General features: G+C 41.7%; 1 protein-coding gene across 2 annotated transcripts in view; it reads left to right on the plus strand.

The window, feature by feature from the left end:
- Positions 1 to 16,570, plus strand: part of LOC131231407 (ABC transporter A family member 1) — a 184,530-nt gene that overhangs the window by 73,139 nt on the left and 94,821 nt on the right. For both annotated transcript variants that reach the window (XM_058227578.1, XM_058227579.1), the window contains 4 exons: positions 12,134 to 12,188; positions 12,267 to 12,338; positions 12,746 to 13,456; positions 13,953 to 14,131. In XM_058227578.1, the coding sequence (XP_058083561.1) occupies positions 12,134 to 12,188; positions 12,267 to 12,338; positions 12,746 to 13,456; positions 13,953 to 14,131 (1,017 nt within the window). The remainder of the gene's footprint in view (positions 1 to 12,133; positions 12,189 to 12,266; positions 12,339 to 12,745; positions 13,457 to 13,952; positions 14,132 to 16,570) is intronic.

Here is a 16,570-nt window from a genome sequence, read left to right on the forward strand (position 1 = left end):
ATGCAACCCAACCTGACGCTGACCCAACCTGACACTGACCCAACCTGACGCAACCCAACCTAAACCCTGACCCAACCTGACGCAACCCAACCTAAACCCTGACCCAACCTGACGCAACCCTGACTGATGCAGGATATGAAATTAAATATGACATGCAAGATTTCAAGCTCTAGATCATACCAATTTTAAACAATCACAAAATTCCACGTCCCACATACGATCAAACATTCAATCAAGGAGAATCTATGGGGTCCAAGCTTATATAAGTTTAGGGCTGGATTAAGTAAAATTATAAACCAAACAATACCCAAAGGAGTGTAAGATTCATCCAATTCAAGAGATTCATCATGTTTCAAATAGGGAAAAATCTAGGGTTTGCAAAAGTTGGAAATACTTAGAATTTGGGATTATCTGGGGTTAGGGCTGGGGATTTAAGGCGAGAGAGGAGATAAATAGAAGAAATCTAGAACCTGAAACGATCCACGCGTGCGGACAGCAACCTGGCCCATAGAATCGAAAAACAACTCCTAGGGTTTGGTCGGCCAGGGGAGGCCCACTCTCACACCAATTTTCGTGTCGATTTGCTGCCCGGTGTGTGCATGGTGCTCCGCCAAAGTTTCAGCCCATTTGGTGGGCCAGAATCTGGAAATCTGCTATAGTGGAGAACTTGGGTACAAAAAAGGATAAATCTGAAGATGGGAGGGTTGTGGAAGATGATAGATGTGGGGTGTAGGAGGTGGGGACGATTTGGGATGGTTGTGGATTCACACCACGGTAGTTAGCCCTTCGAGGAAGGGAGGGTTTCGCACCCAATTAGATTCTTCAACTCAGAGAGATAGAGAAGAAGAAAAACGCAGAATTTTATTCATTAAGCTTCAATGAAAAATACCTACATAGGGTTGCCTATTTATAAGAAAACCCTAAACCCCAAAAGCCGCGTCATGTCTGTACACTAATACTTAGAGATGAAGTAATAAAAATAACAACTAATCGACGCAATCAAAACCGTTCATGATGTTTCTAATAATGATAATAACCAAAACTCAAAATCCTAGATCATTTAGGGTAGTGGGCCACGATCATGAGATCCAATGGTGGAATCCACATGATGATCGGGACCACTCCAATACTCTATAGCATAGCCTCCTAACTAAGAGGTCCTCCATAGATGTCGTAGTCGATCCAAATCGATAGTAGGGTCTTCCTCCTCCTTGAGTATGTGCGTAGGGTGGGGGGCGTGCGCATGCGCATGATATCCTCATCACTGACCTAACTCGATTGCATCATGAAAGGGCAAAAAAAAAACAGAAATATTATTACCTGGCTTGAAGGATTGAAGGAGAGTAGAGAGAGAGAGAGGTGGGGTCGCAGTCGTTAGTCTGCTCGGACCGCTCGGCTTGTCGTGTGGTAGGGTTTGCCAGATTGCCGCTGGCTCGCACTCGGCTCGGGTAGGGTGCAATGAAAAGAAAAGAGGAGAAAGTGAAGGGGTTTAGGGTTTTAACTTTTAACTTTTATTTTATTTTATTTTACTTATATATATATATATATATATGTGTAATATTTTGAGCGAGGGGAGAAATCTCGACTCAAAGCAGAGACCGGCCATAACTCAAAGGTGATGAAATAAACCTCTAGAAAGTTTGGTTATTTAGTTTTCAAATGTTAGGTTGGATTGCAATGGAAATTCATGTTTATGCATGATTTTCATGGATTGGCATCGATTCATGGCAAAATATCAACATTTAAGTGGAAAATGGGAGAAATTGTGGAAATCATAACTTCCGCCATTTTTAGTCCTTAAAATGAGAATGGATGCGTGCAAATTTGATATGTTCATCATTGAAGACCGATCATCGATTGGCCATAATTTTCCCTTTTTTGAAAAAAAATTGTTCTTTGATTCTTTTGAAAATATAAAAAGTAACTCTGTTTAATTGGAAAATATATGTTTTTCTCTGTTAATTATGTAGAAATTTTATATTGATGAATGCTGGTTGGTCTCTCGATTGGCTACAAATTTTAAGTACTTATTTTGTACTGATATTTTCTGGCAGCACAAGGTTTTGGCTCCTATAAAATTCAAACTTATTATATGTAGTTGTTTGTTGCAATTTTTTGATTCTTGCATCTATAAACACTTGTCTTTTAACTTTTCCCAGAGTTTCACTGAAAATTCTACCTTTTTTCCAATGTTTTACTCAAATATCAATATTTTTCTAAATATCAGTGATACAAATGCATGTTTCCATATGGTCGGTCATCAAGTATTGAACTACCGATACTATGAAAATTGGTTCCAAATCAGTTAACCAGAAGAGCTATCATTCGGGTAGCGAGTACTTGATCAGTCTTAGTCAAGGTTACCTAGATTGTAGGTTGCTCTAGCACGTCGTATGGGATCGGGTAATCTTTACACTAGTTCCTCCAATACGTGGTACACTAGGGGGTAATTTCTACTTTCAAGTGGCGTTCCTTTTTGGAAGGTAGATCATAGTTGCATGTGAGTGGATGGACCCGGGACATAAAAGGGGTAAGGTAGGCTTTGTATGTAAATTGGGTATGGAGAAAGCTTATGATTATGTGCACTGGGACTTTCTGTGGTATGTTTTATGAAGATTGGGTTTTGGGTTTAAGTGGTGGCATTGGATAGCAGCATGTGTTTCTTCAGCTTACTATTTGGTCATTCTTAATCAACCCCTCGAACGATTTACTAGGGGGGATAAGACGGATTTGGCAAGAGGATCCTTTCTGCCCTTGTTTATTTGTCATGATAGTAGAAGCTCATAATAGGATGATTGTAAAAGCTTCATGGGAAGGCTTGGTTATTGGTTTCTCAATTAGCCAACAAAGCTCTCAAGTGTTCAATTTGTTGATGACACCGGTTATTCTGCGATGCAAATGAGGTGCAGGTAACTAATCGCTTTGAGGTAATTTGGTGGTTTGAAATTGTCTTCGGGGGAAAAAAAAACAATGAGATGAAAGTGAGATGCTTGGTGTTTGCCTTCTTGTTGCCAGACCGGTAGCTCTCGTTACCTTTCTTGGCATTTTGTTGTGTGTGGGTAAACCGATAAACAATGTGCTGATATACTTCACATCTTTATTTCTGTGCTTAGCTATTGTCATTTAGCATATGGAAAACTCCTATATATATTTATTCTTTTTATAGAAATGAGTGGTAGAAAATAAAGAATTCCACTTGATGGCATGGATGGAAGCATTGTTTAGAGTATCCCAAATATTATCGAAATATCCCCGATATTATCTGTATCTCTAGCTTGGTGATAATGATAACACCGATAACACTGTTACTCTCAGAAATTCTAGGCATCAGTGATGTCTCGCTAAGTATCATCAATGTATCGATATCGCCGATATTTTCGATTGTGTAAAATCCAAGCGTCGCTTTTATTGCCTATATATCGACGATATTTCGATAATATCGCCAAAAATATGTTTATTTAAAAAATTTCCATTTCAAAATTTTTGATGGCCGTATGGTTATATGCATCGTGTAAATTGTTGACAATAATATCGATCATATTGCGGCATTATCATTATTGCAACATGGGCGATATCTAGAATACAATCTTTCATTTGCTTTCTAGTTCTTGATGATTTCTTTGGTGAAAAATCGTGTTGTCAATATTCTGAAATATCGATGGATAGTTGGATGGGATGGTTGGATTGGTTTCTTGCGACGACACGTTTTTAGGGCCCCATTAAATGGAAACTTATTATGTATGCATTCTTTTTGCAATTTTTATTCCTAAATATGCAAATATGTGTATTTTAGCATCTCCTAAAGTTTCATTGAAAAATTCCACCGTTTTTCCCATGTTTCCCTACATTTCTGGTTATCGGTGATAATATCGATGATATCAATATTGTTTCTGTATACCTGGCCAATGAAACTTGTAGCGATACCGATACTTTGAACACTGGACATGAGTTTGTAATCCCTGAAATCAGGGGAATGGGAATAGATGATCTAAGGTGATGAACTGTGAATTGTTGGGAAATGGCTCTGGTGGGTTAGCACATAAGATAATCACCTGTTGAAATAAAATTCGTAGTCTAGGATGGAGGTAGGATCACCTCGTGGTCTTCCCTCTATTGGGCCTCGGGTGTTTTGAAGGTGGCGATGGGAGGTCCCATGATATTATCAAATAAATCCAGTTTGATGTGGGAGATGGCTATTGATTCTTGAATAAGTTTTTGGAAAGATACATGGCTTGCTGACTATCCAATTCATATGGAGTTTTATAGGCTCTACTGTCTCTCCTCAGTCCTCCCAAAGGGGAGATGTTTATATCTGTGTTTCAGCAGGTTGTGTGATATGGCTATCTGGTCAAACGACGTTTTACCGAAATTTTACAGATAAAGATATTGGAGGCTTTGGTAAGCTCCAAGATAAGAGTACAATCTGTAGTAATCTTTCCTAGGGATGGAAGGGAGGAAAAATTAGAACTCTTCATAATGAAATCTTTCCATCTGTTACTTGGGGGCCGTTTGGCATCTCTATTAAGAAGAGCTTATTTATTGAAAAAGAATTAGTTCTGATTTTGGAAATAGATTGTTTGGTAAAGCTCTAACTTTAGAGCTTATTTTTTAAGAAACTAACAAAAAAGCTCTTTAATAATAAGTGATGGGGAGGTCACTTTTTTTATTTATTTTAAAGAGCTTATTTGGCTTAAACGGGTAGACATTTTTGGTTAATTTTTGGAATGTTTGTTCTTAAAAAACTTTTTAAATAATTTCTATCTTACGCTCTTCTCTTCTCTTTATAATCTAAGGTGGGCCCACATGATGAACAATCCATGTTGAAGGTGGGGCTCCACATGATGAATGGTCCATGTCAAGGTGGGCCCCCACATCCACGATCACATCAAAGGTGGGCCCTACATGATGGATACTGCACGTCAAAGTGTGGCCCCACATGATGGATGACCCGTATCAAAGGTGGGACCCACAATTGTCACACCCCAAACTTGGAAAACGGGCTCACAAAATTCCCGATCGCTGAATTCGGCGCTAACAGCCTCCGTAGTGCCCCATTCTCGGATTCCGGCACTCACATGCCAGATTCCGATCCTGGGATCCTACGAGGATTTTTAGTATGAAATTTTTTTTTTGTAATGGACCATAACCACAAGCATAACCAAGTCACAACACAACATCACCACATATCCACTATATCAAAACTTTAAGTACAAATGCAGAAAGGGAAATACAAGGTGATCAAAAACTCCAAAATGAACTGATTTGCGCTCCTGCCTCAGCGCTGCTGCGATCCAATGCCACTTGCACTCAACGGTCGTGCATAAGCTTACGAAAGCTTAGAGGGTGGTGTAAGTGTGTGCGCAAGGTAAGCGCCATGTATACAATATCAGAGTAATGCGGAAATATGCGGTAAGTCCATGAATGCTATCAGCTGTACTAAAGCTATGTGATGCAAGGCATGAATGCTATCGGTCATAACAAGACCATGCGATGCGAGACATGAATGTTATCGGCCATACCGATGCGATGCGAGGCCTACGTAGCCGAATGTCATATGCGAGATGCAATCCAAGCAAGCCAGTACTCATCAAGTACACATATCAGTACAGTTCCTCTCTGGATATCACCGGGGTCTAATACACTTCATACTGACTGCCTCCTTCCTAGCTGCACAGCCAAGCAAGTGGAATAGACCTCACTATCCGCCTGACCAGTAGTCTGCCAATACCTACCCAGCTCGTCGATAGTGGACTCATTTGCGAGCTGGTCAAACTCAGCCTAGCTTATAGCCCCCTCACTCGGGCGGATAAGGCCACACCCCCTTCCAACCGACCACGATATAGTGGGAGACGTGGCCTAATGGTATTCGGCACTCGGGCGCTTGTGTATTCACTCGGTCTAGACGTTGGAGCATCTCCTGGTACCAAAAAGGTTTTGGGACTTTCACCCAAGGACATCCTAAGTGCCCACAGTGCTAGAACCAAGTATTTTTGGTATCCGATACGGCCATCCACGATGTGCCTGTGGAGCCATGGCCCTGATGTCGCTAGGGCGTACAATGATCAAGTCACACATATGCAAGATGCATGAGTCACACCGTACAATCATGCAGCAATCTCACGCGTACCACGCGATCATGTGGGGCACTCCGTATCATAAGGAGTCCCGTAAATGTCTCAGCCCAACGGCTTATGCTATGATCAAACATTCCTCATATCAAGCATACATATGATGCATATGGGCATGAATCATAGAGTTATACTAAGCATGTTATAAAGTGATGAACTGTCCTTACAATAAAGATGGGCCTAGATGGCCTACACACAACAAGTACGGGCCTAATAATGGGCCCCAGGGAGAGTTATAATGCGGACATTTAACCAACATTATTCTTACAATGTGGACGTCAAACCAACATTGCTCCCAAAGCATGGCCCGCCATAAATATCATTACACAAATCATGGGGGAATCACATATTGCAATGGACCTTAAGTACATCCCATTGGGCCTCGACCCATGGGCCTTAGATACATCAAATGGGCCGCCTCATATGGGCCTTATATAAATCAAGTGGGCCGCATCAATGGGCCTTATGTACATTGCAATGGGCCATATCCCGTGGGCCTTTGAGTACATCACAATGGGCCTCGTAACATGGGCCTCAAATATATGAAAGTGGGCCTCAACAACGGGCCACAAATACATCAAGATGGGCTTAATCACATGGGCCTTATGTATATCAGATGGGCCTCACCAACGGATCCCATATGCCCATCAAATGGGCCACAAAATAAGAGTGGTGGTAATGATTTCCACCATTTAAAGTTCCTAAGGCCCATCATAACATATGCATTCCATCCAACCTGTTCGTAGGTTAACATAGTGACAAATTAAGTGGAAACAAATATCAGCTTAATAGGGAACTACTATGGCCCTTAGGAATTTTGAACGGTGGACGTCATTGTCCACTACCTTAAATGGTGGGGTCCACTTGAACTTTAGATCTGACTTATTTTTAGTCTCAAGCCTGTTAAGACAAGCTTGCCAAAATGGTTGGACAGATTGGATACCACACATGCATCATGGTGGGGGTCCACATGAAGGCCCACCATCATGTATATATTATATATAATCTATATATAATATATATAATATATCCAATATACAACACACACACACACACACACACACACACACACACCTTGTAGTCCCACACGTGGGGTGGGTCCCACCGTCCAGTGTGGACAGTGTGGATAGAACACAAATCAGGGGGGTTCCACCATCCACGGTTAGTGGACGGTGTGAATGAAACACATACATCACTGTGGGTCCCATGTGGGGCCCACCATAATGTTTATAAGCCATCCAATCCGTTCATAAGGTCATGCAGACCTGAATGAAGAGTAAAAACACATTTCATATTGATTTGAAACTTCTGTGAACCCAAAAATGGGTTTCAATGGCAAACGGTTAAATCTCCACTGTTTCCTGTGATGTGGACCACTTGAGCGTCAGATCGGCCTGATCTTCGGAGGGGGCCCTGAAAACTGAGAGATGCAGAAGATTTTCTGTGTATTTGAGACAACCAAATGGGGTTGAATATATAGAGATTACAACCATCTATACAAGGAAAGTAGTAAACGCAGAATCCCCTACCTATATAAACAAGATATACAAGGTAACAAGATATACAAGGTATGTGAGGTGTCTAACAGGCCCACTTCAAGGAGGGGCCCACCCAATGGACGGTTTGGATACTAAACATACATCATGGTGGGGCGCACGGTAGGGGTCGTGGGTCAATGCCATCCGCCCGCCTGTAATGACGCAGGCGCTGCCTGCGCCTACAGCAGCAGCGCCTGCTGCATGTTATTTTTTTTAAAACCGGTTTTTCTGAGGTTTTTCACATGTGGGGCCGGCATCAGGCAAATCCACCCCGCCCACTGGTCCCCATAGGTCGAGACAAGCCAAACAAGCCTAATATCTGATATTTTTCGGTGTATAGAAATGGCAGGATGGTTTTTCAACGGTAGAAACCATTGTTTTATGTACTATGGCCCGCTAGAAGATCGGATGGACTTCATTTTTCGGCTTAACGCCAAAAACGGGCTGAGGAAAGGGATGGGCGGTGTGGATTGGACTTATACATCAAGGTAGGGCCTATACAAGTAGCCCACCCAAATAGCCTTAAACTAAGGCTAATATATATATATATATATATACATGTATATATATTTGTTTCCTTTTTAAGTCCTTTGGCCCTACACGTTCATTTAAGGTGGGCCCCACCTAGGGACGTGGGCCACCACAAGAAAGGGTTGGATGGTGTGGTAATACATACATCAAAGTGGGGTCCATCCAAGTGGGCCACACAACCATATCATCACACACAAAAATAAATGAAAAATAGAGAGGGAGAGAGAGAGAAAGAGAGACACGTGATGATGGAGGGACCCCGACACTATGGGTCCTCCGTTTCAAGCATCCAATCATACATCAAGTGGGTCCCAATACATGTGGGCCCATTAAATCAAAATTTGACGGTGAAGATTCCTTCTCCACTAAAATGGACGGTCTAGATGACCTCTATTCAAGCTAGAAAGTAAACATCATGATGGGGTCCATGGAGAATGACCCCATCATGGAATGATATCGATAATCAAGGTGGGCCATCGGCCACATCTTAGGGTCCAAAGAGAGATCCATACCATCGATCGGTAGGCCTCACTTGGCCCATCATAAGAACATGACAATCTAGCCTATAGAAGCACCCACCGTTCGATCTTTTCAGTCTGTTGGAAAGCCGGTCTCCTTGTGCTCCACTTTGATGGAGGGTGATGAGAGATGGATGGCTAGGATGAAAGTTTATGGGATGGGAAAGGTGGGCCACACAAAGTCATTTTTCTCTCTTGGAATGCATTGACGTGGGTTTTTTTTTGCTAGCTTGGGAGTTGTGTTGAGAAATGAGAGAGAGAGAGGGTTGTAAGAGAAGTGAGGGATGGGTGTGATGGGTGAAAGGGTGAGTGATGTGTGATGTGTACTTGACATGTATGGTTGTTTAAGAGAGGGTGAGAAAGAGTTGACTTGGTGGTTGCTTGGGTATGGGGTGAAAGGTGATGTGTACTTGAAGTGATTGATTGATGGGACATGTTGTAGAGATTCTCTTGGGATTGCAAATGCGCGGCGTTTTCTTTGAAATAAACGCTGGCCCACATCTCCCTGCTAGGGTATCGGATCGGTATGCAAGACGCGGCGTTAGAACCGCGACGACGGTGCGGTCGCAATGGTACAAGTCTCGGATTAAGCCGACTCAAATCTACGGGATTCGACTTACGGTCGCGCGCAAACGTCGATTATACGTCGCAGGTTGCTGGAATTCGACGGGAAGGATCGCGGGAGTCGACGGAACAGTACGGACTAGGATACGGGTCTTACAACAATGGATGGTGGACATCGAAGGTGGGACCACATGATGGATGGCCCGCATCAAAATGTGGCTCCGCCCCGCATGATGGACTATCCACATCAAGTGAGCCCCACATGATGGATGGTGAACATCAAAGGTGGGCTTGCATGTTGAACGACCCATATGATGAATGGCCCATATTGTAGGAGCTGCCCACACGATGAATGGTCCACATCAAGTGGGCCCACATAATGTACGGTTCACATCAAAGGTGGGCCCTGTTGAAGTGATAAAGTCCCTTGATATACATTGATACACCACACTCTGACAGCTTAAGCTTTTAGGAGTGAATGGTTATTTGACATGGTATCAAAGCGGAAGGTCCTATGTTCGAATCTCGAGAGCAGCAAATATGCCTCGCTAATATATTATTCTCCCATGGGGGGTCAGGAAAATCAGTGTCCCTCCACTTCGTCAATAGTTCCCGTGCGGAGTTCCCACCTCGCACGTGCGGGGGGGTGTTGAAGTGATAAAGTCCCTTGATATACATTGATACACCACACTCTGACAGCTCAAGCTTTTGGAGTGAATGGTTATTTGACAAGCCCCACATGATGGATGACCCACATCAAAGTGTGGCCCAGCATGATGGACCATCCACATTAAGTGGGCCCTACTTGATGGGTGGTTCACATCAAGGGTGTGACTCACATGATGGATGATGAACATCAAAGGAGGGTCCACGTGATGGACGGTTGACATCAAATGGGGCCCTCATGATGAACGCCTGCATCAAAGTGTGGCCCCTCGTGATGGATAGTCCACATCAAGTGGGCCCCACCTAATGGACGGTCCATATCCATGGTTTTGCTTGATGAACGACCAATTTCTGAAGTGGCTTAACATGATGGATGATCCACATAGAAGGTGCACCCTACAATGGATGGTGGATATTAAAAGTAGGCCCCACATGATGGACAACCCAATTTGAAGGCGGGGCCCACATGATGGACAACCCACTTTGAAGGCAGGGCCCACATGATGGACACATCAAATGTGGATTCCACGTCATGAATAATGGACATTGAGGGACCCCACATAAAGGATGATTAGAATTGATGATGGGCCCCACATAATGGATGGTCCATGTCAAAGGTCAACCCCTAATGATGAAGGGCCCACATCCAAGACAAGCCTTGCATGATGGACAACCCACTTTAAAGGTTTGGCTCATACGATGGACGATCCACATCAAAGGTGGGCTTCATATGATGGAGGATCTACATCCAATGTCCAACATAATGGACAGCCCAAATGTCTTAATACATGAAGGTTGTAGCCATCCATTCTCTTGCCATTTGGGGAATGGTCAATCTATGATGAGATCCACCAAAACAATCGTCTAGATTACTCTTATAATGGAGTTGTTGAAATCTTTAAAAATGACATCAATTACCCCTAAAAAAATCTCGCTCTTGAACGTTTTACCAAACGTGCTTATTTCAAATAAAAGCTTTTTATGGTTTTGAAAATGTGATTTACCAAACGAGCTTATTAAAACAAGAGCTAAATAAAAAAGTGCGTATTCGAGTAGCTCTTATTGGATTAGAGTAGAGATGCCAAACGAGCCCATACGTTTTGTGGGGTGAATACTCGTAATGCTTGCTCGGGTTATTTATGGCACTTCCTTGGCCCACGGAGAGTGATTGCATTTTTGGTTAGTCGCTAATGACAAAACGCTGACAATCAATCATCTTCGGGGAAGGAACATGATTATTACAAAATTCGTTCTCTCCCTCAGGGATGTGGAATCAGTGAAACACCTATTTATTTATTGCGAGAACGCCTCGGATCTGCTGAGGTGCTTTTTAAGCCTTTGGGAAATGCAATGGTTATGCGTGATGCAATTGGGGCTGTTTCACTGATGGGGTTTCAATCTAAAAGAAAGAAAATCTTATGGTTCTTTGCTATCCAGTTGGTGGTCCCTCTAGAGAGCAGAACAATAGAATCTTCAACAACAAATTGGAGTGTTGAAGCAGTCTTTCAGATGGCTAAAGGGAAGGTGATCCTTTGGGCATTGGTGAATCTACAATTTAAGGGTATACATAAGAATATATTTTGGGCATATGGGCAACCAATATATTTTTTTTTTCCTTGGGGGTGAAGCAGATTGATTCCTCATCACCCCTCTTCCCTCTTCCCTTTTCTCTTTCAGTATTTCCTTTTTTGGCTTTCAAAAACTTTTTCCTTGCCACTCTAAAAGAAGTACTAGGTCAACCAAACAGAAAAACTATGATTTCCGGAACTGGAACTTCCAGGATTTCAACCAATATATTTCCAGGAAGTCATTGTTTCCAGGAACTATGAATTCTAATATCAAATGGGGCCTTAACATTTTCCAATATCCATTCTGCTTATGTTTCCCCAACATTCCTTTTCCTATTCTATCTATTACAGTTTTGTGCTAGAAGTCTATAATTTGGTATTCATGATTCATGTAATGGGACTATTTGATTATATGGTAGCTTTCTGCTGATTGTTGCTAAACAGTCTCGATGCTTGAAAACCGGTCCTGCTTTGCTGGTTTATTGTTTGTTGTTTATTTTTTGCTTATTGCTAACCACAAATGTTTTTTGTAGTAAAAGATGTGATATTTTTGCTTGGTGAGTGATTTGTACATTGTGGAATATTCACTTCTCGCTTATAAGTATTTCATGTTATTGCAGTTCTCTTTTCTTGAAGCATCGGTACGGTGTTGGTTATACCCTAACTTTGGTCAAGGTATGCTCTATTTCATTTAGGATTTGTGGGCTTCATCTTCCTGATTTCCAGCCTCTCATTCCTTTGCTCTCTCATCAGGCTGCATCTAGTGCCTCTGTAGCTGCCGACATTGTTCATCGACATGTTCCATCTGCGACACGCTTAAGTGATGTACTCTTCGTTCCTAATATTATCAATGTTTTATATCCTTATCAAGTAAAACCGAGTATTGAAATCCATTCTTTTTGCTGCCACCCTTACTCTGTCCATTAAGTTTACTGCTGTTGCAAAGGGTTTTCTGAAAATGGGCTTCTTATTTGATTCATAGAGGGTAACTGATTTATTTGTTGGATCTTTTGATCCTGAAATTATGTATCATACTTTGTCCAGATACCTGGATGTTTTGTTTGCTCGGCCATACATGTTTATAGATTATTTGTGAGTCTTGCTGTATATTTCTTTCCTTTTCTCATATATTACTCATCCTCGTGGATATATTCATCTATATATGAATATTGTTAATATTTGTTTTCTTATCTAATCTGAAAATCAGCTGGCCCTTTCTTCTGCCTTTTCAGGTTGGTACAGAGGTTTCTTTTAGACTTCCTCTAGCATCATCATCTGCGTTCGAGGGCATGTTCCGGGAAATTGAGAGCTGCATCAAAAGACCTGGCACGTATGGGGGAAGCAGCAGTAATGAGGATGAATGCTCTTTTGGCATTGAGAGTTATGGTATCTCTGTCACAACATTGGAGGAGGTGTTTCTGAGAGTTGCAGGATGTGATTTCACTGAGATTGAAAACATTGACCATAATAAAGCTCATTCTGGACCTGATGCTGTGGTTTCTGAAGCCGCCCATCATTATCCTCAAAAGAAGGCCCCCGATTTCAAACTACTTTTTTGGAATTATAAGAAGCTTTCAGGAATGATATTTTCTACTGTGGCAAGAGTTTGTAGTATAATTTTTACTACATTTTTCAGTTTCATAACCTTCTTAAACGTTCAATGCTGTGGTTGTGGAATCATTACAAGGTCTACATTTTTGCAACATTCCAGTGCTCTACTAAAAAAGAGGGCTATCTCTGCTCGTCGAGACCGAAGGACAGTTGTTTTCCAGCTTCTTATCCCTGCTGTCTTCCTGTTTTTTGGACTTCTTTTTCTCAAGCTTAAGCCACATTCTGATCAGCAATCAGTGACCCTTACAACATCCCACTTTAATCCTTTGCTACGAGGGGGCGGTGGTGGTGGACCAATTCCATTCAATCTATCTTTTCCCATCTCAGAAAAGGTTCCTTTTGTTTTGAAGACACCTTTCTTTTCTTCTTTGACAGCTTAATGTTATAGAGTTTTGCTAGGGCCACACACTTCTTTCATTAGCCCGCATACATGCCATAAATGCCACCTGGTGTGTTTAGAACATCCAAGCCATACATCAGATTGGACCCAAGGTGTAGATGACCTTGGCCAATAATAGGCTGATCAACTCATCTGTCGGGCCACACATGAGTGAAATCAATGGACTGTTGAAAAGAAATCGCAAGCATTCCATCCTGAAGGTTGACGTGTGGCCTACCTGTTGAATGGACACCTGATTTTTGGGCCAGATCATCTATGTGGTAGGTTCCACCCGATCCACCAATTGGATGTTCCACAAACCTGCAAGTTTTGCACATGTCTTAATGTAAAAGCATCTTGAGTGGCACATGTTGGCCTAGCAATTTTTTTGGTGTTATATTGTCTTCTCAAGACTGAATACATATGTCAAAATGTTATTAACTATGCAGGTTGCATCTTATATTAAAGGGGGTTGGATTCAGAGATTGACACCAAGGATGTATAAGTTTCCTGATCCGGAGAAGGCGCTTGGTGATGCTATTTATGTAGCAGGCCCCGTATTGGGTCCTATCCTAATTTCGATGAGTGAATATCTAATAACTAGCTTGAATGAATCATACCAGTCAAGGTGTGTTGATTTGAACTTTGATCCTCTAATACATTCAGTTGCATGTACAAAAGAGTTTATTTTAGTCCAATCATGTGATAAGTGATGCCATATTCTATAAGTTTCTAAGGATGGTTCTGTTTTATCCATAGGAAATTTGAAGCTATTATTTTAGCCAATCATTTCTGAGAAACCTGCATCGTTGCATAAAAGAATGGATCATGATGTCCTCGAGATAAACATCCCCATTTTTTCAAACTTTTGTTCTGTACTCTCATTTTTACTTTGAAACCAGATTCTAACTTGCAGAGTTTTCTTCCAATCCCAATTCATGACCTCTCTTTCCAGAAATAAAGCTAGATTCTCATTGTCTTGATGTAGTTGCTTTGTGCTAGTTGTTAATGGTGCTACTCAGGGCCTCAGGAACAGTTACAAATATTATATACCCTCATAAGCTACTTAATCATTTGGATGGACACTCATTTCAATCAGTAATTGGGAACAAGTACTTCTAGGAATTGAGTGTCGATCATCATCATCATCATCTAAGCCTTAGGTTGCCTGCATGAATCTTGTTCTATCATTCTACTCTATCAAGGCCCATAACTTCAGTTAGACAATGAGTCATCAAGTCTTTTCTTACTACCTCCACCCTCGTCCTTTTGGTCCTTACCCTTGCCCTTTTAGAAATACAAACTCACTCCTAACTGGCATAGTTCTTGTTCTCCGTTTTACATGACCAAACCATGTACGTCTAATTTCCCTCCCTTGAATGCTTTCATTTCTAATTCTTTCGTTTTCCTGCTACTCTTCCATCTCAATATCCTCATTTCTGCTAGACTCATCTTATGAACATGTTGTTCCTTAACTGCCCAACATTCTGTCCTATAAAGCATGTCTTGTCTTATTGATTCCTTATAAAATTTTCCTCATAGCTTGCGTGGTACATGACAATCACGTAAAACTCCATAGGCACATTCCATTTGATGTCTCCACTGTTATGAATTATTGGCACAAGATATTGAAGGCTGTAATTTTGGGAAATTTCTTGGTCAACAATCTTAATTAATTTCTCGTTTCCACTCCTGTTGTTACTAAAATTGCACTCCATATACTTTGTGTCACACCCCGCTTTCGGTGCTTGACTGCACTCGGCCCAATCACTGAGTCGTGGGTGTGACTTGAGCATGAATTATAAACATTCACATAAACATTCACCACAACAAATATTCATAGCCAAATATCAATGGAAAAGGCATATCATCAATCATCAATTAAAATCATCCAGTTACAATCCCAAATTATTGAATTATTGTTTTGTAAACAAACAATAACTAAGAAGCATTCTTCTGGAGCTTTTTCCACTCATGGAGCTTCAACTGGGCAATCAATCCTTGCGTCTTACGACTCAACGCATCAACTACTACATTGGTCTTTCCCGGATGATATTGCAACATGAACTCATAATCTCTCAAGAACTCCATCCACCTTTGCTGCATGTTCAGCTCCTTTTGTGAGGACAGGTGCTTCAAACTCGTGGTATGAGAAGAGCTCAAACTTTTCTCCATATAACTAGTGTCTCTAGACCTTGAGCGCAAAGACAATGGCTGCCTACTTGAGATCGTGAGTTGGATAATTCTGCTTATGCACTTTAAGTTGCCTTGATGCGTAAGCTATCATCTTGTCCTGCTGCATGAGAACACAACTCAAACCCTTGTGGGAGGTCATCGCTATAGACTACAAAACCTTCATCGCTAGACGATATGGTTAGGACTTGTGCAATCGTTAGCCTTGTCTTCAGCTCGAAGAATGCCTTCTCGCACTCATTCCACACGAACTTCACATCCTTCTTTGTTAAGGGCGTATTTGGATGGATGGTTTGCAGTTTGCACTGTAAGGTATTGTATTGAGGCAATTAATGCAGTGCCAGGGGGTATTGCATGGAAATAGGTAGTGGTGAGGGCTTGCAGTGGAAGCTGTTTGGAAGGGAGGGAGGTGGTAATCCATCACCCACAATACAGTGACAACATTTGGACAAATGAAAATTGAGAATGGAATTCAATCGCAAAAGCATATGGTGGTCCCGATAGAGAAAAGAGAGCACTAGTTAGTTGCAACCTTGGAAGCAACAATGTGAGTGGGTGCTCTTGGAGGTGGGCTTAACTCCATATATGGATTTGATATCCAGTTCATCCATTTGCTAAACCAACAAATCTTACGGCATCTGAGCAAAAAATGATCCATATTAAATTTTTCGGCAGACCACACCACAAAAAACATGTCCTTTAACACCGACCTACATGATATAATGAGGGAGATGGTGGCCATCCGTCGTTGTTGAAGATAATACATGTATGGGAATGTATACGGTGAAGTCGTTTAACTCCTACCACATCGAAAGTGAAAATGCACACACTACTCAAACGAGGGAGATGGTGGGCAAACGGGGTCAATGAAGAT

This window comes from Magnolia sinica, chromosome 17, assembly GCF_029962835.1.
Source record: "Magnolia sinica isolate HGM2019 chromosome 17, MsV1, whole genome shotgun sequence".
In the NCBI taxonomy this organism is placed as follows: Eukaryota; Viridiplantae; Streptophyta; class Magnoliopsida; order Magnoliales; family Magnoliaceae; genus Magnolia; species Magnolia sinica.